General features: G+C 44.2%; 1 protein-coding gene across 5 annotated transcripts in view; it reads left to right on the plus strand.

The window, feature by feature from the left end:
* The window catches only part of ANKLE2 (ankyrin repeat and LEM domain containing 2), a 162,112-nt gene that overhangs the window by 62,678 nt on the left and 71,736 nt on the right, over positions 1–27,698 (plus strand). For 3 of the 5 annotated variants that reach the window (XM_069756102.1, XM_069756099.1, XM_069756100.1), the window contains exons 3-7: positions 2,719–2,913; positions 12,691–12,884; positions 21,289–21,477; positions 21,555–21,677; positions 22,529–22,595. In XM_069756102.1, the coding sequence (XP_069612203.1) occupies positions 2,719–2,913; positions 12,691–12,884; positions 21,289–21,477; positions 21,555–21,677; positions 22,529–22,595 (768 nt within the window). The remainder of the gene's footprint in view (positions 1–2,718; positions 2,914–12,690; positions 12,885–21,288; positions 21,478–21,554; positions 21,678–22,528; positions 22,596–27,698) is intronic. The other 2 variants (XM_069756103.1, XM_069756101.1) reach the window with 1 other exon arrangement.

Below are 27,698 nucleotides of genomic sequence, written 5' to 3' on the forward strand. Positions count from 1 at the left end.
GATCCATCTAGAAGGATCCCAGAATGTGGTAGCGGATTACCTAAGCAGGCGGAACCTGTGTCCAACAGAGTGGGAATTGGAGCAGAGCATATTTCGAAGATTAGTCTCAGATGGGGAACTCCCAACATCGACTTATTCGCAAGCAGGAGGAACGCGAAGACCCCAAGATTCTTCTCCCTGAACCCCTCGGATTTGCCAGAAGGGGTAGATGCTCTGAGCCAGCGATGGGATCAACCTCTGTCATATGCATTTCCACCACTGGCGTTAATTCCAGCTGTACTGCGAAAGATCAAGGAAGATCAGGCGGCAGTCATACTAATCGTACCGCATTGGCCAAGAAGGAGCTGGTTTCCAGTGCTGGGGACTCTAGCAATTGACAATCCAGTCAAATTGCCCATCAGAGGGAAAGTCATTCACCAGGGTCCAGTGTATCACCCAGACCCAAGCAAACTCCGTCTTTCAGCCTGGATCCTGAAAGGGACATCCTGAAGTCAAAAGGTCTATCAGACCAGGTCATATCTACTATCCAGGGTAGTAGAAAACCAGTTACCTCAGCCATCTACAGGAAGATCTGGAAACGCTTTTGTCTAGAAAGTGGCAGGTCTGACGTTGTATCAGACTCTCCGGACGTCCCGGGTATCTTAGACTTTCTACAGAAAGGGTTTAATTTATGTCTTCGTCCCAGCACATTGAAGGTCCAGGTGTCCGCGCTAAGTTCATTCCTGGACTACCCTTTGGCATCTCATCCATGGATAATAAGGTTCATTAGGGCCACTCAGAGAATGCATCCCTCCATTAGACAGCTGTCTCCATCTTGGGACCTTAACTTGGTTCTTAGGGCCCTATGTAGGGGCGTCTACTCTTCAGGGGATAATATGCCTATTCCTATTCTCACTCGTAAAATAGCGAAGAGGGTTGGAGAGATTCAGGCTCTTTGTATCAGAGATCCTTACCTACAGATCAGGGAAGACTGCCTAATCCTGAAACTAGATCCAGCCTTTATCCCGAAGGTAGCCTCTACTAAAAATAGAAATCAGGAAATTATTCTCTCTTCATTTTGTAGTAATCCAGCTAACGACAAAGAAAGGGCCCTCCATTCTCTGGATGTTAGGCAAGGGGTATTAGACTACTTAAAAGCCACAGACTCTTGGCGTTTAGATCCAAATTTTTTCATTCTGTTCGGGGGAAAGAATAAGGGTAAGAAGGCCTCTATCGCTCGTTGGATCACTAATGTGATCTCAGACGCTTATCGGTCAAAAGGTATCTCTCACCCCCCCCCCCCCCCCTCCTTCAGGCTTAAAAGCTCATTCTACCCGTGGTGTTTCTGCCTCCTGGGCGGAGCATGCGGGAGCTTCGGTAGAACAGATCTGTAAGGCCGCAACGTGGGCCAAGGCTGACACTTTCTGTAGACATTATAAACTTGATGTAACTTCTGGTCAGCACACGGCTTTTGGGAGGAAGGTCCTCCAAGCGGTAATCCCACCCTGAGGAGGTCCTTTGGTACTCTTCGGGGTGCTGTCAGGAGGACATCCTGGAAAATAGGTATTAGTCATACCGGTAATTATGTTTCCAGGAGTCCATACGGACAGCATCGGTAGTTCCCCCCCCATGTATGTAATAAACTCAGGTGTATTCAGACTTGTGCCTATATATTATTTTGTAATGTAATTAAGTCATTAAAAAATTTATTTGCATTATTCCATGATTTGGTTCTTGTTACAACACTGAGGATCGGTGGGTGGAACCGGATATTTGAACTCTCGTGTGTTTCCTGTCCCTGCGAGGAGGAGGAGGACGTCCTCCGGGGTGCTGTCAGTATGGACTCCTGGAAACATAATTACCGGTATGACTAATACCTATTTTCTCCACTCTGGGACTCTGTGCGTGGAGCACAGTGAGTATTCATTGCTCTTTAGCGAGCGGCGTCATCTGCAGCCACTGGGTTCCTGCAGCTGCCGGGCTTTCACGTGTGCCGCTACTAAAGGCACGGAATATTCATTGCATTCTACGTCTGAGCGTGGAATGCGGGAATATTGATTGCCTTAAGTAAGCTGGCACAGTTGAACACTGAGTAGCTGCAAGAAGGCGGCTGCTGCAGATAACACTGGCCCCACAATTAAAGAGAAATGAATATTCACTGCTTTCCACGCCCATGGGCATGGAATGGAGTGAATATTCATTTCTCTTTAGCAGCAGGCACAGGAGTTGGCTGCAGCAGCCGGCTCTTGCCGCCTGTGACCTGCTGCTCCGCCTCTGCCGCTCCCCCACCTCCCCACCACAGCCAGATTAAGGACATCAGGACTATGACGCACCCCCCATTTTCCTACAAATTTTTGGAGGAAAAAGTCCTTCCTATAGTCTGAGAAGTGCGGTACTTGCTTTGTGAGAAAAAACGTTTTTAAGTTAGAGCAGTCAGTTAATTAAGAGGTGGAAATGGAAAATGAGTAGGGTTAAGATGCACTGCTAGGTAATGCCAAGCGTGGAACAAGTTTCTTGATCAAATTTGACCTAAGAATAATTGGCAGTATGAATAAATGCAGTGTGAATAAATTTTAATTAGGAAGCCAAAGGTATGATTTTTTTTTTTTTTTTTTTTTAATAGTCCCCCAGCAAGGCGTTGTACTTTGTTTTAATAGTCAGTTTGTGGCGATAAAATTCCATTAATGAGGTCATTGCTTGCTACTTGAGACTAATTTACAGCCCTGCTTATTGTTTCAGAAAAAATCCACATTTACACCGACCAAAAGGAAGCCCTGCAGGTTGTGAAAATGCTGAAAGGCTCTCGGTTCAAATCATTCCAGTCAAGAGAAGATGCAGAAAAGTTTGCTACAGGCATTTGCGACTATTATCCATCACCCAGCAAATCCTCTCTTTCCTTGTCACCGGTTAAACTCTCTTCTGGTCTTCTTAGAGGTAGTAGGCTGTGTCCATTGGTACAGAGCTCTGAGTTTGTGTATGAGTAAATGAAATATAGATTGGGGTTTGAAGGGGTGGTCTGAAAGTAAAATTGATTTTAATCCTAAGGGCAGAGACAGACTGCTGTATTTCTCGTGCTGTGAGAATCGCATGGTTAACATCGTACTGACTGTCTACGCTTCCTGACCTGAGCTTGACAGATGCATAGAAATACATCATACGGTCTTGCTCAGGTCAGGAGACGTGCCAGTCCATGCAGTGCGATGCAATTCTCGCACTAGAAATACGGCAGTCTGTCTCTGCCCTAAATGTCTAAATTCGTAATCTAATCATTATTCTAATATACATGAAATAAAAGTCCCTACTGTTTCTTCTCTACTCTAATCTAACTTTTTTTTTTATTTCATTTTTAATGACCATTCCATTCAGAAGCCTCTGTTCGTACGGGGATAAACAGAACTTCATCAGGGGTCGCAGCTGCTGTCTCCACTCTGAAGCGTCATCTGTGACCTCAATTTCAGGGGCTGGGCTAGTCACTACTCTACAGAGCATGCACCTGTTGTCAATTCCTACTTGTGCTCAATTTGTGATCCCTGCTCACAGTGCAGGAAAGATGGAATAGTAGGGACTTTATAATTCTTTAAACATTTAGAATTAGAGTATATTTACATTTTGAACTGCACAATTTAAAAGGTGGTGAGGGATATGAACGTGGTAATGAAAATGGTGAATGTATTAGTTATGCAGTTATGAGTTAATGCAGTCAAATGCTTAGGGCATTTGAATACTTGCACTGTCCCACTATGTGAGCAGCTAATTGAAGCAAACTATCTCCAGGTAGCTTAAACATTGTGTGTCTTATAGATTAATTAGGAAATGACTGTCAAATCTAGAAAATCAAACGATCCAACACTTTTTCCCCACCTGCTCCCTTGCTAGCATGTACAATGGGGAAAATAAGTGTTTGATACACTACCAATTTTAAGTTTGTATGATTTTTAAATTTAGTTGCATTGTGATTTTCTTTTGTTTTTAAATTCTGTGTCTCATTGTTGAAATGTACCAACGATAAAAATTACAGACCTCTCCATTCTTTGTAGGTGGGAAAACTTGCAAAGTCGGCAGTGTATCAAATACTTATTTTCCATACTGTAGGTGTTAAACCAAATGTGAGAATAGGGTCTCAAAAGCCAAAACACGCTGACTCCTTAGCTGCAAGAAGCCTACAGACATACCATAGAATTATTGTTTTTCTTTATCTTCATGATAATCATAGTTTACACAATCCATTATCGGGGAACATAGGCATCTGAGCGCAATATCCCTCTGAATTAAGGATATATCCAATTTGTGGTGTGTGTAATGTAATTAAAGGGGTATTCCCATCTCCAAGATCCTAACCCAATGTGTTGTAATATTAGCAAATGCCTCCAATAAGAGTATAGTTTCTGATACTGCTTGTCTTTCCTCATGTGCAAGTATTGCAGGACCTTAAATATCCATTACAGCCGCTGTTACAGTAAGAGTTTTTACTAGTGGTCGTAATCATGGATACCGAAGGTCCTGCAATGCTTGCCCATGAGGAAAGAGACATGGACAATCAGAAAAACATAGTAACATAGTTATTAAGGTTGAAAGAAGACTTTAAGTCCATCTATTTCAACCTATAGCCTAACCTAACATGTTGATCCAGAGGAAGGCAAAAAAACCCATGTGGCAAAGGGTAAGCTCCACACTGGGGAAAAAAAATTCCTTCCTGACTCCACATACGGCAATCAGACGAGTTCCCTGGATCAACACCCTAACAAGGAATCTAGTATATATACCCTGCAACATTATTCTTTTTCAAGAAAGGCATCCAGTCCCCTCTTAAATTTAAGTAATGAATCACTCATTACAAGATCATACGGCAGAGAGTACCATAGTCTCACTGCTCTTACAGTAAAGAACCCGCATCTGTTATTATGCTTAAACCTTCTTTCCTCCAGACGTAGAGGATGCCCCCTTGTCCCTGTCTCAGGTCTATGATTAAAGAGATTATCAGAAAGGTCTTTGTACTGTCCCCTCATATATTTATACATTAACATAAGATCACCCCTTAGTCTTCGTTTTCCCAAACTAAATAGCCCCAAGTGTAATAACCTATCTTGGTATTGCAGACCCCCCAGTCCTCTAATAACCTTGGTCGCTCTTCTCTGCACCCGCTCCAGTTCAGCTATGTTTGTCTTATACACCGGAGACCAGAACTGTGCACAGTATTCTAAGTGTGGTCGAACTAGTGACTTGTATAGAGGTAAAATTATTTTCTCCTCATGAGCATCTATGCCTCTTTTAATGCATCCCATTATTTTATTTGCCTTTGTAGCAGCTGCCTGACACTGGCCACTGAACATGAGTTTGTCATCCACCCATACTCCCAGGTCTTTTTCATTGACCGTTTTGCCCAGAGTTTTAGAATTAAGCACATAATTATACATCTTATTACTTCTACCCAAGTGCATGACCTTACATTTATCCCCATTAAAGCTCATTTGCCAATTATCAGCCCAAGCTTCTAGTTTACATAAATCATCCTGTAATATAAAATTTCCTCCTCTGTATTGATTGCCCTGCAGAGTTTAGTGTCATCTGCAAATATTGAAATTCCACTCGGTATGCCTCCTACAAGGTCATTAATAAATGTTAAAAAGAATAGGGCCCAATACTGACCCCTGTGGTACCCCACTGCTAACCGCTACCCAGTCCGAGTGTGCTCCATTAATAACCACCCTTTGTTTCCTATCCCTGAGCCAGCTCTTAACCCACTTACACATATTTCCAGGACGTCATCCTGACAGCACTCTGGAGGACGTCCTTCCTCCCTTGCTGGGACAGGAAACACACGAGAGTTTAAAAGGTCCGGTCCCACCCGCAAACCTCAGTGTTTTTCCTGTCCCTGCAAGGGACGCACGAGAGCAACTTACCGGAGCTCAGGGGGATCGTGCGGCTCGTCCAATACCCTTCCCCCCTGTCAAGAGGCTCAGGGCAGATACCCTCCAGAGGGGGGTCCCTCTGCTCCAAAGACCAGGAGTGGACAAGGATCCTGGAGGCAGCCGCTCCTCCCGGAGGGAGGCTCTCGGCTGCGGACACGGTTCCTGGAGGCCGGCGCTGCCCGGCTCGGCGTCTTTGAGCGGAAGTTCCCAGGGGCCACGTCACTTCCGGTTTCGCGGCACCCGTTACCGTCACTTCCGGTAACGCTGATGTACGGGGGAGGTGTGCGTTCCAGCGCGGTTCAGTCGGCGGCTGTAGCGCTTCTGTTGGGAGTTCCGAGGACCTCTGCAAACATGGAAGGAAGCATGCCACCTGAGGAGGGGGTAAGTGCGCATAGCGCAAACTTCCCCACCGGCTCGCACAGACAGGTGCTCCTTACCTATTCCCTATCTTATATCGTTTAAGGATAAGGGTACCCCCGCTGTCCCGCCTGGTCCAGTTAAGAAATCCGGCAAGGCCTCTGGGAAGTCCAGTAGATGCCCCATATGTAGCGTAAAGCTGCCAGACTCGCATGGGAAAACCTTATGTGCAGATTGCACATCCAAGGTTATGAGAGATGAGCAGCCCTCACTGCTATCGGAGATGAGGTCCCTTATACGAGAGGAAGTCCAATCCTCTGTCTAGTATGATGGAAAGATCTAGCCCTATTCCTGTCCGCAAGAAGGCCAGGAAGGAACGGGACTTTAAAGAACCAGAATTTTCCTCTGAAGATAGGTCTGACTCTGAAGACTTTGTCTCTGAAGAAGAAGGGGAGCTTCCTTCGGGAAGCCAGGACCACCAGAGGAAGTACCTCTTCCAGGCTGAGGATACGAATGATCTGGTGCAAGCGGTGCGGAGCACAATGCAAATAGAAGAAACTGCTAAACCGCAATCCAGGCAGGACCTGATGTTTGGGGGACTTATGTCGCGTCGGCAGACAGTCTTCCCAGTTAGCGAGCATATCAAAGCCATGGTACTCGAAGAGTGGAAGGAGGCAGAACGTCGGCTGGTATTGTCCAAGGACTTTAAGGCTCGTCTGCCGTTTGACTCAGAGGAAGTAAAACTTTGGGACGAGATCCCCAAAGTGGACGTTCCTGTGGCAAAGGTTGCCAAAAGGACTGCTATTCCTTTCGAGGACTCATCAAACTTACGCGATCCCATGGATCGGAAAGCCGACGTACTGTTAAAAAGGACCTGGGAATCCTCTGCGGCGCTAATTAAGACCAACATTGCAGCTACCTCAGTAGCCCGGTCTATGTACCTTTGGTTGGGTCAATTAGAAGAGCATCTCTCTAATAAGACCTCGAGATCCTAAAATCTCTCCCTATAATGAGATCTGCCAAGGCTTTTCTGTCCGTCATGACGGCTGAATCCGTCAGATTTTCGGCCAGAAATAGTTCATTATCTAATGCGGCTAGGAGGGCGGTCTGGTTAAGATCTTGGTCTGGAGATAATGCCTCTAAGACCAAGCTATTCTCAATCCCCTTTTCAGGTACAAGGGTATTCGGTCCATCTCTAGATACTATTCTAGAGTCAGCCTCTGACAAGAAAAAAGGGTTTCCGGAGGACAAGCCTAAGAGGTCGCAGACCTTTCGGAGAGGGTTCTCCTTCAGGAGACAGTCAGACTTCAGAGGCGGTAGATCTAACAGGGGATTCAACAGGGGTTCACGTACCCAGGGTAATAGGAACAGAAATGTTTTCTTCAGTCCCTCCTCGAAATCTAAGTCTCAATGACGCCACCCTTATAGGGGGGAGGCTTCGTCACTTTTCAGACAGCTGGGCTCAAATCACCAAGAATCAGTGGGTTCTTCGGACTGTGGCAGAGGGCTACAGGATCGAGCTTTATTCCCCTCCACCAGACAGATACATTGTTCCTATGATGGTTCCTCGGGACTCGCCCATGATGATAGACTTAATGGGGATGCTTTCCTCTCAAGTCATAATTCCAGTACCACCATTAGAAGTAGGCCAGGGTCACTACTCTTCCCTATTTTCAATAACGAAACCCTCCGGCGACTCTCGCACAATAGTGAACCTGAAACCCCTGAATCATTGGGTCAGGTACAAGAGGTTCCGTATGGAGTCAGTTCGTTCGGCAATCCTCCTCATAGATCAGAACGATGTAATGTGCACTTTCGACCTGAAAAGTGCCTATTATCAGGTTCCCATTCACCCTCTTTCTCAGAGGCTTCTGAGGTTTGCGGTAGTTCTGCCATCTGGGACCTGTCACTTCCAGTTTCAGAGCCTTCCGTTCGGCCTTGCATCGGCTCCTCGGATTTTTACAAAGTTGGTGTCGGAGATTGTTGCTTTCCTAAGGAACCAAGGAATCAGAATAATTCCTTATCTCGACGACTTCCTCCTGGTGGCAAGTACTCCGGAGATTCTAGTAGATCACAGGAACCGAACCTTATCTGTGATGGAATAGTTAGGTTGGGTCATAAATTGGCAGAAATCCGACTTAACTCCGGAACACAAGATGATCTTCCTGGGAGTATGTTTGGATTCAGTAAACAGAATATCGCTTCTACCAGAGTCCAAGCTGGAGGCAATACGGATCCAGGTCAGACTCTTACTAGAACAGAGTCTCAGTAAGGATGGCCTTGAGAATGCTAGGCCTAATGACGGCATGCATACCATGTGTAAGATGGGCACAGTTCCATTCAAGACCTCTGCAGAGATTAATCCTCTCCAAATGGGACCGGCGTCAGTCTTCTCTGGACAATATTTTAAAGCTGACGTATCAGGTACGAAGGTCTCTCCTTTGGTGGACAAACCCAGAGAAGTTAAGGAACGGGGTGCTATGGTCCACCGATCCCTATGTGGTAATCACAACAGACGCCAGCGCCTGGGGCTGGGGTGCTCATTTAAAAGGCAGGATTCTACAGGGCAGATGGCCTTCAGACGTCGTTCACAGTTCCTCCAACTTCAAAGAACTGTATGCCGTTTGGGAGGCCTTGAAAAGGAACCATCAGATTCTGGAGAATCAACATGTCAGGATTCTATCCGACAATGTGACTACGGTTTCCTTTCTGAAGCATCAAGGAGGTCCAAGGCACTATCGACTTCAGGAACTGGCAGGGAGAATATTTCGCTGGGCAGAAAGATCGGTCCTTTCCATCTCTGCGTGTCACCTAGAAGGCTCCCAGAACGTCATTGCAGACTACCTGAGCAGAAGAGGAGAGTGTTTGCAAAAGAGTGGGAACTCAACCAGGATATCTTCCGGGATTTGTGTCTTCGCTGGGGAACTCCCAGTATAGACCTTTTTGCAAACAGGAGAAATTCGAAGGTCTCAAAATTCTTCTCTCTGAACCCGCGGGATCTTCCGGAAGGGATAGACTGTCTGAGCCAGGATTGGACAGAACCTCTCTCTTATGCCTTCCCTCCTCTGGCATTAATCCCTGCCGTTCTCAAGAAGATCAAGGAAGACCGGGCTCGAGTTATTCTGGTTGTGCCATACTGGCCGAAAAGAAGTTGGTTCTCCCGTCTGGTCGAGAACCCAGTAGAGCTGCCTCTCAGGACAGATGTAATCCACCAGGGTCCTGTGTATCACCCAAATCCAGAGAAGCTCCATCTCTCGGCCTGGATCCTGAAGGGATGATCTTGAAGGCCAGAGGGCTATCAAGTCAAGTAATTGCCACAATCAAGGCAAGTAGGAAGCCTGTCACGTCGGCAATTTATTTGAAGATTTGGAGACGATTCTGTCTGGAGGGTGGCAGGTCCGAGATTGCGGCAGGCACTCCCGACTTACCTAGAATTCTAGATTTCCTGCAGGCTGGGTTTGATAAAGGTCTCAAACCAAGCACCCTGAAAGTGCAGATCTCCGCTCTTAGCTCCTTTTTTGACTATTCCCTAGCATCTCACCCTTGGATAGTCAGGTTTATCAGAGCCACCCAGAGGTTACGCCCCACCATTAGGCAACTGTCGCCTTCCTGGGACCTTAATTTGGTCCTCAGATTTCTCTGTAAAGATACTTACGCCTCAGCTGATAATATGCCCATTTCGGTTCTAACACGAAAGACAGCGTTCTTAGTAGCTATTCCCACAGCTAAGAGAGTGGGGGAGATTCAGGCTCTGAGTACTAGGGATCCGTACCTTCAGATTAGAGATGAAAGTTTAATCCTCAAACTTGATCCCTCGTTTATTCCAAAAGTAGCAACTCTTAAAAATAGGAACCAGGAAATCGTGTTACCATCCTTCTGCAATAATCCGGAGAGCAGAGCACAGCGCTGGAGGACAGACAGCGGTAGGTAAGTATGTAGTGTTTGTTTTTTTTTTACTTTTAGCATGGTAACCAGAGTAAACATCGGGTTACTAAGCGCGGCCCTGCGCTTAGTTACCCGATGTTTACCCTGGTTACCAGTGAAGACATCGCTGGATCGGTGTCACACACGCCGATCCAGCGATGTCAGCGGGAGATCCAGCGACTAAATAAAGTTCTGGACTTTATTCAGCGACCAACGATCTCCCAGCAGGGGCCTGATCGTTGGTCGCTGTCACGCATAACGATTTCATTAACGATATCGTTGCTACGTCACAAATAGCAACGATATCGTTAACAATATCGTTATGTGTGAAGGTACCTTTACTCCAGTATAGCATCCCTTAGAATGCCCTCCAGGATTTTACCCACAGTAGAGGTTAAGCTTACTGGCCTATAATTTCCGAGTTCAGTTTTTGTCCCTTTTTTGAATATTGGCACCACATTTGCTATACGCCAGTCGTGTGGTACAGACCCTGTTATTGTGGAGTCTTTAAAGATTAAAAATAATGGTCTATCAATGACTGTACTTAATTCCTGTATTACTCGGGGGTGTATCCCATCTGAGCCCGGAGATTTGTCAATTTTAGTGATTTTGTTTTTTTTAGACGCCGACTTACTTCCTGCTGGGTTAAGCAGGTGACACTTAATGGGGAATTTTTGTTATCACTGATCATATTGTCTGTCCTGGGATTTTCTTGTGTAAATACTGATGGAAAAAAGTACCGTAATTTAGCATATTGGCTTTTTCCTCATCCTCATCCACCATTTCACCCAGACTATTTTTAAGGGGGTCAACACTATCATTTTTTACTTTTTTACTATTTACGTAGTTAAAGAATATTTTGGGATTATTTTTACTCCCTCTGGCAATCAGTCTCTGTCTCAATCTTTGCTGCCTTGATTTGCTTTTTACAGAATTTATTTAATTTTCTGTATTTATTTAATTCCTCATCACTACCTTCTTCCTTTAATTCTCTAAATGCTTTCTTTTTGTCACTTATTGCGCCCCTTACAGCTCTATTTAGCCATATTGGTTTCCTCCTATTTCTAGTATGTTTATTCCCATACGGTATATACTGTGCACAGGTCCTATCCAGGATGCTAATAAACGGCTCCCATTTTCTTTATGTATTTTTATGTCTCATGATATCGTCCCAGTTAATTGCACTAAGATCATCTCTCATCTGTTGGAAATTTCCCCTCCTGAAATTAAGTGTCCTTGTAACCCCTCTACTACACATCTTATTAAATGGATACATGCAAACTTATTATTTTGTGATCACTAATCCCAAAGTGATTCCCAACCCTTATATTTGATATGCGGTCTGGCCTGTTGGTTAATATTAGGTCTAGCAGTGCCCCCCTTCTTGTTGGGTCCTGAACCAGTTGTGAAAGGTAATTGTCTCTCATAGTTGTCAAAAACAGATTACCTTTGTTGGAACTGCAGATCTCCGTTCCCCAATCTATTTCAGGGTAGTTGAAGTCCCCCATAATAATGACTTCTCCTTGAGTCATGCCGTCGTATTTTGCGTGCCGAGCTGGCGTTTTTAAGGATAACATTTTGGTGCAGATACGTTCTTTTGATCGCCCGTTATTACATTTTAATGCAATGTCGTGGTGACCAAAGAACCATAATTCTGGCGTTTAGGATTTTTTTTTCTCACTACGCCGTTTAGCGATCAGGTTAATCCTTTTTTTTATTGATCGGGCGATTCTGAATGCAGCGATACAAAATGTGTAGGTTTGATTTGTTTTTTAATTGTTTTATTTTGAATGGAGCGAAAGGGGGGTGATATAATTTTTTTATTTTTTTTTTCATATTTTTTTAAAAAAAATTTTTTTTTAACTTTTGCCATGCTTCAATAGCCTCCATGGGAGGCTAGAAGCTGGCACAACTGGATCAACTCATCTACATAGGAGCAATCATCAGATCGCTGCTATGTAGCTGAATTGCAGGCTTGCTATGAGTGCCCACCACAGCAGGCCGGCATCAGTAACCATAGAGGTCTCAAGGACCTTTATGGTTACCATCCTGACGCATCGCCGACCCCCGATCATGTGACGGGGGTTGGCGATGCGATAATTTCCGGCTGCGTGGCCGGAAACGCCGGTTAAATGCCGCTGTCAGCGTTTGACAGCGGCATTTAACTGGGTAGTAGTGGCGGGTGAATCGCGATTTCACCCGCTGCTATTGCGGGTACATGTCAGCTGTTCAAAACAGCTGACATGTCCCGGCTTTCAGGTGGGCTCAGCGCCCGAGCCCACTTCAAAGCAGGGGACCCGACCTCCGCAGTAATAGTACGGCGGAGGTCGGGAAGGGGTTAAACAATTATAGATAGATGGATAGATTCCAATAAGTGAGTAAGCGTGACAAGCTGAGCACCCCTCGTCAGTAGTATCCAAGTTATGGGCATTGTTTGTGACAAGATGATTTAAGGTATTACTGTATTTTTAAGTTAGTAGAAGAGCTTTCTAAAAAAATATTTCTTTATTTGAATGTGTAGATGGGTTGTCTGCTCCAGATGTAGAAAGCCTGAATAAAGAGAAGGCAAACAGCTTCAAAAGCCCTAGGACACAAGATTTGACCGCAAAACTGAGGAAGGCTGTAGAAAAAGGAGACCTCACCACATTCTCTGATCTGATCTGGAGCAATCCTCGTTATCTTATAGGATCTGGGGACAATCCAACTGTTGTCCAGGTATTTGAGATTAAAAATGAGGCCAGACAAAATGTTGACATTTAAAGTGTGAACTTTCTTGTGAACATCAAAAGATGTCTCATAATATAGGTTAAATGTGATACAGCACTTAATTATCTATTTATAATTGTAACGATTGTGTAGCATTATTGACTGTGAGAATAAATCATATTGAATCACTCTTAAATATTAAAATGGAAGCTCCAAGAAGGAAAATTTGTGGCATTATGGAAATTGCAGGTTCAATAGAAATGTTAATAATATGCAAATGATAAAGGAAAACCTATCAATCTATTCAGTATTGAGTATACACACGTTATTTACCTTGGCAAGCTATCAATGAGGTTACTAAAGAGGACATTTCACCAAGTTTTTTATGGACACAACATATAATGGTGACTGCAGAGCAGTATGATTAGTCAGCTTCTTAAGGTACCTTCACACATAACGATTTCGTTAACGATATCGTTGCTACGTCACGCTTTTTGTGATGTAGCAACAATCCCGCTAACTATTTCGTTGTGTGACAGCGACCAATGATTAGGCCCCTGCTGGGAGATCGTTGGTCGTTGGGGAATGATCAGGACCTTTTTTTGGTCGCTGATCACCCGCTGTCATCGCTGGATCGGCGTGTGTGACGCCGATCCAGTGATGTGTTCACTTGTAACCAGGGTAAATATCGGGTTACTAAGCGCAGGGCCGGCGCTTAGTAACCCGATATTTACCCTGGTTACCATTGTAAAAGTAAAAAAAAAAAAAAAAACACAGTAGATACTCACATTCCAATGTCTGTCACATCCCCTGCCGTCAGCTTCCCTGCACTGACTGTCAGCGCCGGCCGTAAAGCAGAGCACAGCGGTGACGTCACCGCTGTGCTCTGCTTTACGGCCGGCGCTGACAGTCAGTGCGGGAAGCTGACTGCGGGGGACGTGACAGACATCAGAATGTGAGTATCTACTGTTTTTTTTTTTTTCACTTTTACAATGGTAACCAGGATAAATATCAGGTTACTAAAGCTAGTTTCACATTTGCGGTTAAAAATGCAGCGTTAAATATGCAAATGCAGGTGGTGGAAAAAAAGCGTGCAAACGCTGTGTTTTTTAGACGCAGGCGTTTTCGTATGCGGTAAAAAAAAAAAGCGGCGTTTTGACACGTTTACATGTGTTTTTTCTTGCGTTTTTGAAACGCATGATTAGAAGTGTGTGACAGCTGCCAATCATCAAAATCAACTAGAAAACCCACTAGAAATAGCTGGGGTTAGGGTTAGGATCCCTTTATCACCTTGATGGTGGGGGGTGGCTTATCAGTGTGTAGACTTGTTTTTTTTTTCTATGGAAACTCATGCGTTTAAAAACGCAACCAAACGCACGTGCTACAAACGCATGCGTTTACATAGACAGCAATGCGATTTTTTTTGCCGCAAAAAAAGCCTCTAGAAATTACTACATGTTGCATTTCTGCAACAAAACGCAAGCAGAGAAACGACGCATGCGTCGTCAAACGTGGCAAAACGCACACAAAAAAAGCATGCGTTTTTAACCCCTTTACCCCCAAGGGTGGTTTGCACGTTAATGACCGGGCCAATTTTTACAATTCTGACCACTGTCCCTTTATGAGGTTATAACTCTGGAACGCTTCAACGGATCCCAGTGATTCTGACATTGTTTTCTCGTGACATATTGTACTTCATGACAATGGTAAAAATTCTTTGATAGTACCTGCGTTTATTTGTGAAAAAAACGGAAATTTGGCGAAAATTATGAAAATTTCGCAATTTTCCAACTTTGAATTTTTATGCCCTTAAATCACAGAGATATGTCACACAAAATACTTAATAAGTAACATTTCCCACACGTCTACTTTACATCAGCACAATTTTGGAACCAAAAGTTTTTTTTGTTAGGGAGTTATAAGGGTTAAAAGTTGACCAGCAATTTCTCATTTCTACAACACAATTTTTTTTTAGGGACCACATCTCATTTGAAGTCATTTTGAGGGGTCTATATGATAGAAAATACCCAAGGGTGACACCATTCTAAAAACTACACCCCTCAAGGTGCTCAAAACCATATTCAAGAAGTTTATTAACCCTTCTGGTGCTTCACAGGAATTTTTTGAATGTTTAAATAAAAATGAACATTTAACTTTTTTTCACAAAAAATTTATTTCAGCTCCAATTTGTTTTATTTTACCAAGGGTAACAGGAGAAAATGGACCCCAAACATTGTTGTACAATTTGTCCTGAGTACGCCAATACCCCACATGTGGGGGTAAACCACTGTTTGGGCGCATGGCAGAGCTCGGAAGCGAAGGAGCGCCATTTGACTTTTCAATGCAAAATTGACTGGAATTGAGATGGGACGCCATGTTTCGTTTGGAGAGCCCCTGATGTGCCTAAACATTGAAACCCCCCACAAGTGACACCATTTTGGAAAGTAGACCCCCTAAGGAACTTATCTAGAGGTGTGGTGAGCACTTTGACCCACCAAGTGCTTCACAGAAGTTTATAATGTAGAACCGTAAAAATAAAAAATCATATTTTTTCACAAAAATTATTTTTTTAGCCCCCAGTTTTGTATTTTCCCGAGGGTAACAGGAGAAATTGGACCCCAAAATTTGTTGCCCAATTTGTCCTGAGTGCGATGATACACCATATGTGGGGGGAACCACTGTTTGGGCTCATGGGAGGGCTCGGAAGGGAAGGAGTGCCATTTGAATGCAGACTTAGATGGAATGGTCTGCAGGTGTCACATTGCGTTTGCAGAGCCCCTAATGTACCTAAACAGTAGAAACCCCCCACAAGTGACCATTTTGGAAAGTAGACCCCCTAAGGAACTTATCTAGATGTGTGATGAGCGCTTTGACCCACCAAGGGCTTCACAGAAGTTTATAATGGAGATCCGTAAAAATAAAACAAAAATTTTTTCCCACAAAAATTAGCCCCCAGTTTTGTATTTTCCCGAGGGTAAGAGGAGAAATTCGACCCCAAAAGTTGTTGTCCAATTTGTCCTGAGTACGCTGATACCCCGTATGTTGGGGGGAACCACCGTTTGAGCGCATGGCAGAGCTCGGAAGGGAAGGAGTGCCATTTGGAATGCTGACTTGGATGGAATGGTCTGCAGGCGTCACATTGCGTTTGCAGAACCCCTAATGTACCTAAACAGTAGAAACCCCCCACAAGTGACCCCATATTGGAAACTAGACCCCCCAGGGAACTAATCTAGATGTGTTGTGAGAACTTTGAACCCCCAAGTGTTTCACTACAGTTTATAACGCAGAGCCGTGAAAATAAAAAAATCTTTTTTTTTCCCACAAATTATTTTTTTAGCCCCCAGTTTTGTATTTTCCCAAGGGTAACAGGAGAAATTGGACCCCAAAAGTTGTTGTCCTATTTGTCCTGAGTACGCTGATACCCCATATGTTGGGGTAAACCCCTGTTTGGGCACACGGGAGAGCTCGGAAGGGAAGAAGCACTGTTTTACTTTTTCAACGCAGAATTGGCTAGAATTGAGATCGGACGCCATGTCGCGTTTGGAGAGCCCCTGATGTGCCTAAACAGTGGAAGTCCCCCAATTATAACTGAAACCCTAATCCAACGGTAACCCTAACCACACCTCTAACCCTGACACACCCCTAACCCTAATCCCAACCCTATTCCCAACTGTAAATGTAATCTAAACCCTAACTGTAACTTTAGCCCCAACCCAAACCCTAACTTTAGCCCCAACCTAAACTGTAGCCCTAACCCTAGCCCCAACCCAAACTGTAGCCCTAACCCTAGCCCTAACCCTAGCCCTAATGGGAAAATGGAAATAAATACATTTTTTTAATTTTTCCCTAACTAAGGGGGTGATGAAGGGGGGTTTGATTTACTTTTATAGCGGGTTTTTTTAGCGGATTTTTATGATTGGCAGCCGTCACACACTGAAAGACGCTTTTTATTGCAAAAAATATTTTTTGCGTTACCACATTTTGAGAGCTATAATTTTTCCATATTTTGGTCCACAGAGTCATGTGAGGTCTTGTTTTTTGTGGGACGAGTTGACGTTTTTATTGGTAACATTTTCGGGCACATGACATTTTTTGATCGCTTTTTATTCCGATTTTTGTGAGGCAGAATGACCAAAAACCAGCTATTCATGAATTTCTTTTGGGGGAGGCGTTTATACCGTTCCGCGTTTGGTAAAATTGATAAAGCAGTTTTATTCTTCGGGTCAGTACGATTACAGCGACACCTCATTTATATCATTTTTTTTATGTTTTGGCGCTTTTATACGATGAAAACTCTTTTATAGAAAAAATAATTATTTTTGCATCGCTTTATTCTCAGGACTATAACTTTTTTATTTTTTTGCTGATGATGCTGTATGGCGGCTCGTTTTTTGCGGGACAAGATGACGCTTTCAGCGGTACCATGGTTATTTATATCTGTCTTTTTGATCGCGTGTTATTCCACTTTATTATCATACCGCCGAATAAAAAGCGTTGTTTTTTGCCTCGTTTTTTTTTTCTTTTTTCTTACGGTGTTTACTGAAGGGGTTAACTAGTGGGCCAGTTTTATAGGTCGGGCCGTTACGGACGCGGTGATACTAAATATATGTACTTTTATTGTTTTTTTTTTTTTATTTAGATAAAGAAATGTATTTATGGGAATAATAATTTTTTTTTTTTCATACTTTTGGAATATTTTTTTTTAATTTTTTTTTTACACATTTGAAATTTTTTTTTTTTTTTTACTTTGTCCCAGGAGGGGACATCACAGATCGATGATCTGACAGTGTGCACAGCACTCTGTCAGATCACCGATCTGATAGCAGTGCTGCAGGCTTCACAGTGCCTGCTCTGAGCAGGCTCTGTGAAGCCACCTCCCTCCCTGCAGGACCCGGATCCGCGGCCATCTTGGATCCGGGGCTCGAGCAGGAAGGGAGGGAGGTGAGGAGACCCTCGCAGCAACGCGATCACATCGCATTGCTGCGGGGGGCTCAGGAAAGCCCGCAGGGAGCCCCCTCATCTTTGATCGCGGTGTGCCAGGGGTTAATGTGCCGGGGGCGGTCCGTGACCGCTCCTGGCACATAGTGCCGGATGTCAGCTGCAATAGGCAGCTGACACCCGGCCGCGATCGGCGGCGCTCCCCCCGTGAGCGCCGCCGATCGCGCTGGACGTACTATCCCGTCCATGGTCATAGGGGCCCACCCCACCTTGACGGGATAGTACGTCCCATGTCAGAAAGGGGTTAATGTTAAATATAGGGAAAAAAAGAATGCGTTTTTTTTGCGCAAAAATGCAGCGCCAAAAAACACAAATGTGTAACCAGCCTAAGCGCGGCCCTGCACTTAGTAACCCGATGTTTACCCTGGTTACCTGGGGACTTCGGCATCGTTGAAGACAGTTTCAACGATGCCGAAGTTGTTCCCCGGATCGTTGGTCGCTGGAGAGAACTGTCTGTGTGACAGCTCCACAGCGACCACACAACGACTGACCAACGATCGCGGCCAGGTCGTATCACTGGTCGTGATCGTTGGTAAGTCGTTTAGTGTAACGGTACCTTTAGAAGAAGAGGTACAGACCGTCTAATAGTTAACTTTTAATACACAGTGGTTAGGTGTCAAATGCTTTGGTTGTTAATATCTTTGCAATTAACCCCTTCATGACCCAGCCTATTTTGACCTTAAAGACCTTGCCGTTTTTTGCAATTCTGACCAGTGTCCCTTTATGAGGTAGTAACTCGGGAACGCTTCAACGGATCCTAGCGGTTCTGAGATTGTTTTTTCGTGACATATTGGGCTTCATGTTAGTGGTAAATTTAGGTCAATAAATTTTGCGTTTATTTGTGATAAAAACGGAAATTTGGCGAAAATTTTGAAAATTTCGCAATTTTCACATTTTGAATTTTTATTCTGTTAAACCAGAGAGATATGTGACACAAAATAGTTAATAAATAACATTTCCCACATGTTTACTTTACATCAGCACAATTTTGGAAACAAAATTTTTTTTTTGTTAGGAAGTTATAAGGGTTAAAATTTGACCAGCGATTTGTCATTTTTACAACGAAATTTACAAAACCATTTTTTTTAGGGACCACCTCACATTTGAAGTCAGTTTGAGGGGTCTATATGGCTGAAAATACCCAAAAGTGAGACCATTCTAAAAACTGCACCCCTCAAGGTACTCAAAACCACATTCAAGAAGTTTATTAACCCTTCAGGTGCTTCACAGCAGCAGAAGCAACATGGAAGGAAAAAATGAACATTTAACTTTTTAGTCACAAAAATTATCTTTTAGCAACAATTTTTTTATTTTCCCAATGGTAAAAGGAGAAACTGAACCACGAAAGTTGTTGTGATATTTGTCCTGAGTACGCTGATACCTCATATGTGGGGGTAAACCACTGTTTGGGCGCACGGCAGGGCTTGGAAGGGAAGGAGCGCCATTTGACTTTTTGAATGAAATATTGGCTGCACTCTTTAGCGGACACCATGTCACGTTTGGAGAGCCCCCGTGTGCCTAAAAATTGGAGCTCCCCCACAAGTGACCCCATTTTGGAAACTAGATGCCCCAAGGAACTTATCTAGATGCATAGTGAGCACTTTGAACCCCCAGGTGCTTCACAAATTGATCCGTAAAAATGAAAAAGTACTTTTTTTTCACAAAAAATTTTTTAGCCTCAATTTTTTCATTTTCACATGGGCAACAGGATAAAATGGATCCTAAAATGTGTTGGGCAATTTCTCCTGAGTACGCCGATACCTCATATGTGGGGGTAAACCACTGTTTGGGCACACGGCAGGGCTCGGAAGGGAAGGCGCGCCATTTGACTTTTTGAATGGAAAATTAGCTCCAATTGTTAGCGGACACCATGTCGCATTTGGAGAGCCCCTGTGTGCCTATGCATTGGAGCTCCCCCACAAGTGACCCCATTTTGGAAACTAGACCCCCCAAGGAACTTATCTAGATGCATATTGAGCACTTTAAACCCCCAGGTGCTTCACAGAAGTTTATAACGCAGAGCCATGAAAATAAAAAATAATTTTTCTTTCCTCAAAAATGATTTTTTTAGCCTGGAATTTCCTATTTTGCCAAGGATAATAGGAGAAATTGGACCCCAAATATTGTTGTCCAGTTTGTCCTGAGTACGCTGATACCCCATATGTGGGGGTAAACCACTGTTTGGGCGCACGGCAGGGCTCGGAAGGGATGGCACGCCATTTGGCTTTTTAAATGGAAAATTAGCTCCAATCATTAGCGGACACCATGTCACGTTTGGAGAGCCCCTGTGTGCCTAAACATTGGAGATCCCCCAGAAATGATCCCATTTTGGAAACTAGACCCCCAAAGGAACTAATCTAGATGTGTGGTGAGGACTTTGAACCCCCAAGTGCTTCACAGAAGTTTATAACGCAGAGCCATGAAAATAAAAAAAAATAAAAAATTTTCTCAAAAATGATCTTTTAGCCTGCAATTTTTTATTTTACAAAGGGTAACAGGAGAAATTTGACCCCAAAAGTTGTTGTCCAGTTTCTCCTGAGTACGCTGATACCCCATATGTGGGGGAAACCACTGTTTGGGCACATGCCGGGGCTCGGAAGTGAAGTAGTGACATTTTGAAATGCAGACTTTGATGGAATGCTCTGTGGGCGTCACGTTGCGTTTGCAGAGCCCCTGATGTGGCTTAACAGTAGAAACCCCCCACAAGTGACCCCATTTTGGAAACTAGACCCCGAAAGGAACTTATCTAGATGTGTGGTGAGCACTTTGAACCCCCAAGTGCTTCATAGAAGTTTATAACGCAGAGCCGTGAAAATAATAAATGTTTTCTTTCCTCAATAATAATTATTTAGCCCAGAATTTTTTATTTTCCCAAGGGTTACAGGAGAAATTGGACCCCAAAAGTTGTTGTCCAGTTTCTCATGAGTACGCTGAATACCGCATGTGTGGGGGTAAACCACTGTTTGGGCACACGTCGGGGCTCAGAAGTGAAGTAGTGACTTTTGAAATGCAGACTTTGATGGAATGGTCTGCGGGTGTCACGTTGCGTTTGCAGAGCCCCTGGTGTGCCTAAACAGTAGAAACCCCCCACAAGTGACCCCATTTTAGAAACTAGACCCCCCAAGGAACTTATCTAGATATGTGGTGAGCACTTTAAACCCCCAAGTGCTTCACAGACGTTTACAACGCAGAGCCGTGAAAATAAAAAATCATTTTTCTTTCCTCAAAAATGATGTTTTAGCAAGCATTTTTTTTATTTTCACAAGGGTAACAGGAGAAATTGGACCCCAATAATTGTTGCACAGTTTACATGAAGGCGCCTGCAGCACATTTTAACCCACATCTTGTAACCAGAAGCATACCTTGCATAAAATCCATTTGTAACTGATTTGTATATATTTATTTTTTACTACAGGAAGGTTGTAGGTACAATGTCATGCATGTGGCTGCTAAGGAAAATCAGCCTGGGGTTAGTCAGCTTTTACTGGATACTTTGGAAAACCCAGAGTTCATGAGACTTATGTACCCTGACGATGGTGACGTCATGCTTCAGAAAAGGATCAGATATATTGTTGATCTGTATCTGAACACCCCTGATAAAATGGTAAGTCTCCCAGAGAATACTGCAGATGTTTGCACTTTGTTTTTGAAGGTAGGATTACCAATTCTTTGTATTTTTAGGGATTTGACACTCCTCTTCATTTTGCTTGCAAATTTGGCAACGCACACGTAGTGAATGTGCTGTGTTCACATCCTGACATTATTAAAAAACCCAGGAACAAATATGATCAGACTCCAGAGCAGGTAATTATTTCAGTGTTATTATTTTTGCTACACACCAGATGCTATTGTATGGAGGGATCTTCGGAGCTGAACTCGCAACAAGCCCACAGGCCCAGTCATGGTCACACTCTCTATCGTTACGCCCATGCCTATATGCAGTAAAATTAAAGGGCTGGTGACCCACTATGGAGTTGTGCTGAAGCCTACTGGGAATGTACCGAATTGGGCAGATGTCCAGGTCTGGCTGGATGCTATCTTCATAGAACAGCAGCAATTTGTGCTTAGCTCCAATCCCTGCAGTTAACCTCTTTTTTTTTTTTTTTTTTTTTTTTTTTTTTTTTTTTTTAAATTGTGCTGTCTTCTTTATTATGCATTAAAGCTCACTGTGCAGGCAGGGCTTCGGAGGAGAAGACCATTTTATCTTCATACTGTAATATAGATGTAGACATATACTATATATAATTGCATAACAATTAAAAAAATTATTATATGAAAAGTAAACCCATGTTTCTAAAAGGTGTATATACGTAAACTATGTCACTGCGCCTTTACATAGATGGCATTGGTTTGGGGTATAAAACCTGATGCGTTTCCCTCTTAAGTTGGGGAACAAGGATTATGTTTCATACTTAAAAAAAAATTATAATAAATCGAGTGTTTAAGGGGACTTAGAAGATGTGATGGCTGCCATAGCAAACGCATGGCACTACCCAGGGTGGCAGCAGCATACACCCATGGTCGCCAGTGTGTCAGATCCCACCCCTCCTTCATGAAAGCTTGAAGGCTCGTAGAAAAAGATTATATGGTAAGTACCCAAAGTTTTTTTTTTTTGTTTTTTTTTAACGCTTTACTCTATTCTATCCCAAACACAGGTCATATGTGAGCGAAGCAAAAATAAATCATCAGAATTAAGAGAAAAGATTAGAGAATACCTGAAAGGTTAGTGTCTGTTTTTAGTTTTGTTGTTTGTTTTTTGTCCTACCTGTTGTCACCTACCATTTCTTTAAGGTACGATTATTTATTGAAATGAGAGCATCTTTCCAGTGGTGTGTCTTGCCATAAATGCTACTCCAGCTACTGCACTTTAAGCGGGTGTAAGTTCAAACTAACATGGAGTTGCTAAAAAATAATTAGCGATTTGACATTTTCATGTTGCACTTTATTTATTTTTTCTTTGCAACTTAGCGCCGCGCTCTCCGGAGATCCAGCACCGTTCTGCTCCACTTAAGTCCTATCAAGCACTCTGCAGGTTGTCCATGTCCACGTCACACTGCTCCCTTTGTGACCCAAAAGTGGCTTTTACAATGCAAGTCTGTGGAGCGTCAAAGCGAGGCTGTATGGGCTTACAAGTGACTTCCAGCTCATGCATAGTAAGACCGCTAGTCGGAATTGCGGTGACATCGCTAAGAAGCACAGCAGAACTGTGCTGGATCACAAAGAGAGCTGCAATAGGGGAGTATGTTAATGCACTGCATGAACACATACCCACATTTAACTAAAAATTAGATGGGAGTGCTTCTTTAACCTTCGTCAGGCTGCATAATTTTACAATGTTAACAGGCTGCAGAGGTACAATTGTATCTTCATATATATTTTATTGAAATTTGGCCAATATATTCTGGACCAAAACTGCAGAGATGTCACAAAATTTCAACCCTCTACGGCTTTTCGAAAAAAAAAAAAGTTATTTCAATTTTAAAACGGAATAGTTACAATTGTATCTACTCAGCCGGACGAAGGTTAAAGAAGCACCTCATCAAAGTTTTTTTCTTAATATATTGCAGTCATTTATATAATTGTCTAAGGGTCACTTCCGTCTTTCTGTCTTTCCTTCTTTCTGTCATGGCTATTCATTGGTCGCGGCCTCTGTCTGTCATGGGAATCCAAGTTGCTGATTGGTCGCGGCAAAACAGCCACGACCAATCAGCGACGGGCACAGTCCGGAATAAAATGGCCGCTCCTTACTCCCCGCAGTCAGTGCCCGGCGCCCTCATACTCCCCTCCAGTCACTGCTCACACAGGGTTAATGCCGGCGGTAACGGGCCGTGGGTAACGCACTCCATAACCGCTGCTATTAACCCTGTGTGTCCCCAACTTTTTACTATTGATGCTGCCTATGCGGCATCAATAGTAAAAAGATCTAATGTTAAAAATAATAATAAAAAAAAAAAAAAAACCTGCTTTTCTCACCCTCCGTTGTCCGACGATGTGCTCGCTCCTGCCACCATCTTCCGTTCCTGGCGATGCATTGCGAAATTACCCAGAAGACTTAGCGGTCTCGCGAGACCGCTAAGTCGTCTGGGTAATATCGCAATGCATCCTGGGAACGGAAGATGGCGGCAGCCGCGCGCGCATCGCCAGAGGTTCACTGGATCCCCGCGGGTGAGTATATAACTATATTTTTTATTTGAATTATTTTTTTAACAGGAATATGGTGCCCACACTGCTGTATACTATGTGGGCTGTGTTAGATACCGCGTGGCTGCTATATACTACATAGGCAGTGTTATATACTATGTGGGCTGTGTTCTATACTGCGTGGGCTGTGCTATATATTACGTGGCCACTGTTATACACTGCGTGGGCAGTGTTATATACTACATGGCTGCTATATACTGCGTGGGCAGTGTTATATACTACGTGGCTGCTATATACTGCGTGGGCTGTGCTATATACTATGTGCCCTGTGTTATATACTGCGTGGCCTGTTATATACTACCTTGCCTGTGTTATATACTGCGTGGCTGCTATATACTGCGTGGGCTGTTATATAGTACGTGGCTGTGTTATATACTGCGTGGCCACTGTTATATATTGCGTGGCCTGTATTAACGCATCGAGTATTCTACAATATGTATGTATATAGCAGCCACATAGTATATAGCACAGGCCACGTATTTGTCTGCTATATACTACATGCCTCCTATATACTACATGGCCTGTGCTATATACTATGTGGCTGCTATATACATGCATAAATGCATATTCTAGAATACCCGATGCGTTAGAATCGGGCCACCATCTAGTCATATCATAACGGTGTACTTAAAATTTACTTATTTGTCCTTTTCCTCTTATTTTGGGGCACAGACCATGTGGTGTATGCTGCTTGCCATTAGGAGGCTGACACTAAGTTAACACAAAAAAAAGTTAGCTCCTCCCCTGCAGTATACACCCACATGCTGTCTCCCAGAGAACCAGTTCTTGCTTAGTGTCCATAGGAGGCACACAGACTGGTCTACTATTCAGACCCCAAACTCTCTTAAATATTTAATTTTTACATTTTTTATTTTATTTTTTACAATGTACGAAGGGGCGACGGATCCTTTCAAGGCTCCGATCTCCCTGAACCATCAACAGGCGAGCACGGAGAGTGTCGCCTCTCCGTATCCTCTCCTGCGATTTGGGATGCCACGCCTGAGCAAGGGCACCGATCTCCCCACACCTTCAACGGACGAGCACTTGGAGTGTCGCCTCCACATATCCTATTCCGAAGCCAGGCCTATTGCCAGACATTCAACCCTGTTCCATCCTAGATAATTAACCTCTTGGATGTACAGAGGCCCAACTTGTGATGTCCGAGCAGCCCACACTGCACTACCACTGTTAAAGCGGATGGTACAAGGAGGCGGATGGTCCCTCTCCACCTCCCTACTAAAGGGATGGTTGATTGAGGGTATACCCCCTTAACTCTGCACCGTCCAAACCAGCAGCAGGACAGGAGGATCTGCAGCAAGCTGCCTTATATGCCACGCGGAAGCCTCTCCAGGTAAGTGACGATGCTGGAGCGCTCCTTTCAGGCGGACTGGCGTGGCGCTGGGTAAGGGTGACCCATTCTCCTTGCGGGGGCACTCATCGGTTCCTTCCTGTATCTGCGCCTCTAATTTAGTCCCCTGTTCTAGGCCGCAACCCCTGACTCCGCCCACGCTATGATGCGATGCAGAGACTTCGCCCACCGGTCCTGGCGCTTCTCGTACAGCATGAGAAGCGCCTCTCAAATCTCGGGGGCCATCTTTCAAAAACTCTCATAAGGCATTTTCTATTCACCCTGAATTTAGAGCCATACTTAAGTTAATAGGCACAGAAAGCGCCCGGATAAACGCTTCACAGGACAAAGGCCTCTTGAAGCAAAGTATCCCTTTTCAGCTGATCTGAAAAAGGATTGGTTGGAGTCTCCGGTGGTCGACCCCCCCCCCCCCAGGAACCCGCCTAGCTTCCAAAACTCTCCTATCCGTGCCGGATGGCTCATCCATAGAAAATGTCACGGACCATCAGAAGGCTTGGCCTGCTCTGCTTTTGAGTCCTCAGGTTCGGTGCTCATTCCATCCTTTGCCGCAGCATGGCTAACTAAGGCTATGGTTTTCTAACTAATTCACTTCAGAACAGTAACCTTCCTCCAGAAGCGGCGCACCTTGCCAACCAGATTTCCCGGGCAGGCGATTACCTGGTACATGCATCCTTGGATGTGGCCAATTGTGCTGCTCAGTTAGCAGCCAATGCCATCTCTATTAGAAAGTCATTATGGCTCAGAGAGTTGAAGGCGGACTCTGCATCAAAAAATCTCCCTTCCCTTCCTTATCAAAGCGGCTGCTAATTTGGAGAAAAGCTGGATCAGATCATTTCTGATACTATGGGAGGAAAGAGTAAATTCCTTCCCCAACAGAAATTTAGGCATCCTTTTTGAAGACCGCAGCAAATCCGTTTCCGTTCCTTTCGCTCCACTCGAAGCTGGGCCACTACCACTACTTCGTCCGATTCAGGACGTTCTCCACGAAGAGATGGAGGAACTCGGGTCTCGTACAGGCCTAACCAGCATTTGAAGTCCCGACCCAAGCAGTCGAGGCCTAAGGCTATGTGCACACGTAGGAAAAGAGGTGCAGAATTTTCTGCTCAAAATCCGCAGCCGCGGATTTTGTGCGGTTTTTTTTTTATGCGGAATTGATGCGTTTTTTGCTACTGCGGATTTTTATCATGGAGGGGTGCAGAAACGCTGCAGATCCGCACAAAAGAAGTGACATGCACTTCTTTGAAATCCGCAGCAATTCCGCACTGATTTTTCCGCATCATCTGCACAGCTTTTTTTTTTTTTTTTATCCCATTGAATAACATTTTACTGTACATCACAGTGTGGATCTGCAGCGTTTCTGTGCGGAAAAATCCACTGTAGATCCGCAGCAAATCCGCATCGTGTGCACATACCCTAAAAAGCTTGGGTCCCAGAGATTTTCCTTACTATCAGTACCATCCAGTTGACATCGGCAGGGTTGGCAGCCCCCTACATCTCTTCTCGTCAGGTCTGGCTTTCCGTCGTCTTCGACGAGTGGGTCAGAGATCTGGTGTCGTCCGGATACAAAATGAACTTTGTTGTGCGCCTCCCTTCACGTTTCTTTCCCTCCTGTCCTCCCTCTTCAGAGGCATGAGCAAAGGCTCTCTCCTGGGCCATAGACACATTGCGTCACGATGGCGTCATTGTCCCCGTCCCAGAAAGTGAAAGGTTTCAGGGTTTCTATTCCAACCTTTTTGTCGTCCCAAAGAAGGACGGAAAGGTGAAACCGATACTAGACCTCAAACTGCTAAACAAGTTTGTCAAGGTCTGACATTTCCTCATGGAATCTCTACGTTCAGTTATCACTTTCTTGGAAGAAGGGGAATTCTTGGCCTCAATTGACTAACGAGACGTTTACTTGCACATTCCAAATTTTTCCACCTCACCAGAGATTCCTGTGCTTTGCCATTTGCAACCAGCATTTCCCATTCACGGCCCTGCCCTTCAGCGTTGCTACTGCCCCCAGAGTGTTCACAAAGGTCATGGCGGCTGTCATGTCCATCCTGCACTTTTCAGGGCATGATCATTCTTCCCTATCTGGACGACCTTTTGATCAAAGGTCTGTCTTTCCACTTTGTGGAGTCCGTTTGCATTACTTGCGATACCCTTTCTCACCTGGGCTGGCTGATTAAACTTAAGCAAATCTTCTCCGGTCCCAGCCCAGCAGATTTTCTTTCTAGGAATGTCCCTGGACTCGTCTCGGGGGTTGGTAATTC

The sequence above is a fragment of the Ranitomeya imitator genome, chromosome 1 (genome assembly GCF_032444005.1).
Source record: "Ranitomeya imitator isolate aRanImi1 chromosome 1, aRanImi1.pri, whole genome shotgun sequence".
In the NCBI taxonomy this organism is placed as follows: Eukaryota; Metazoa; Chordata; class Amphibia; order Anura; family Dendrobatidae; genus Ranitomeya; species Ranitomeya imitator.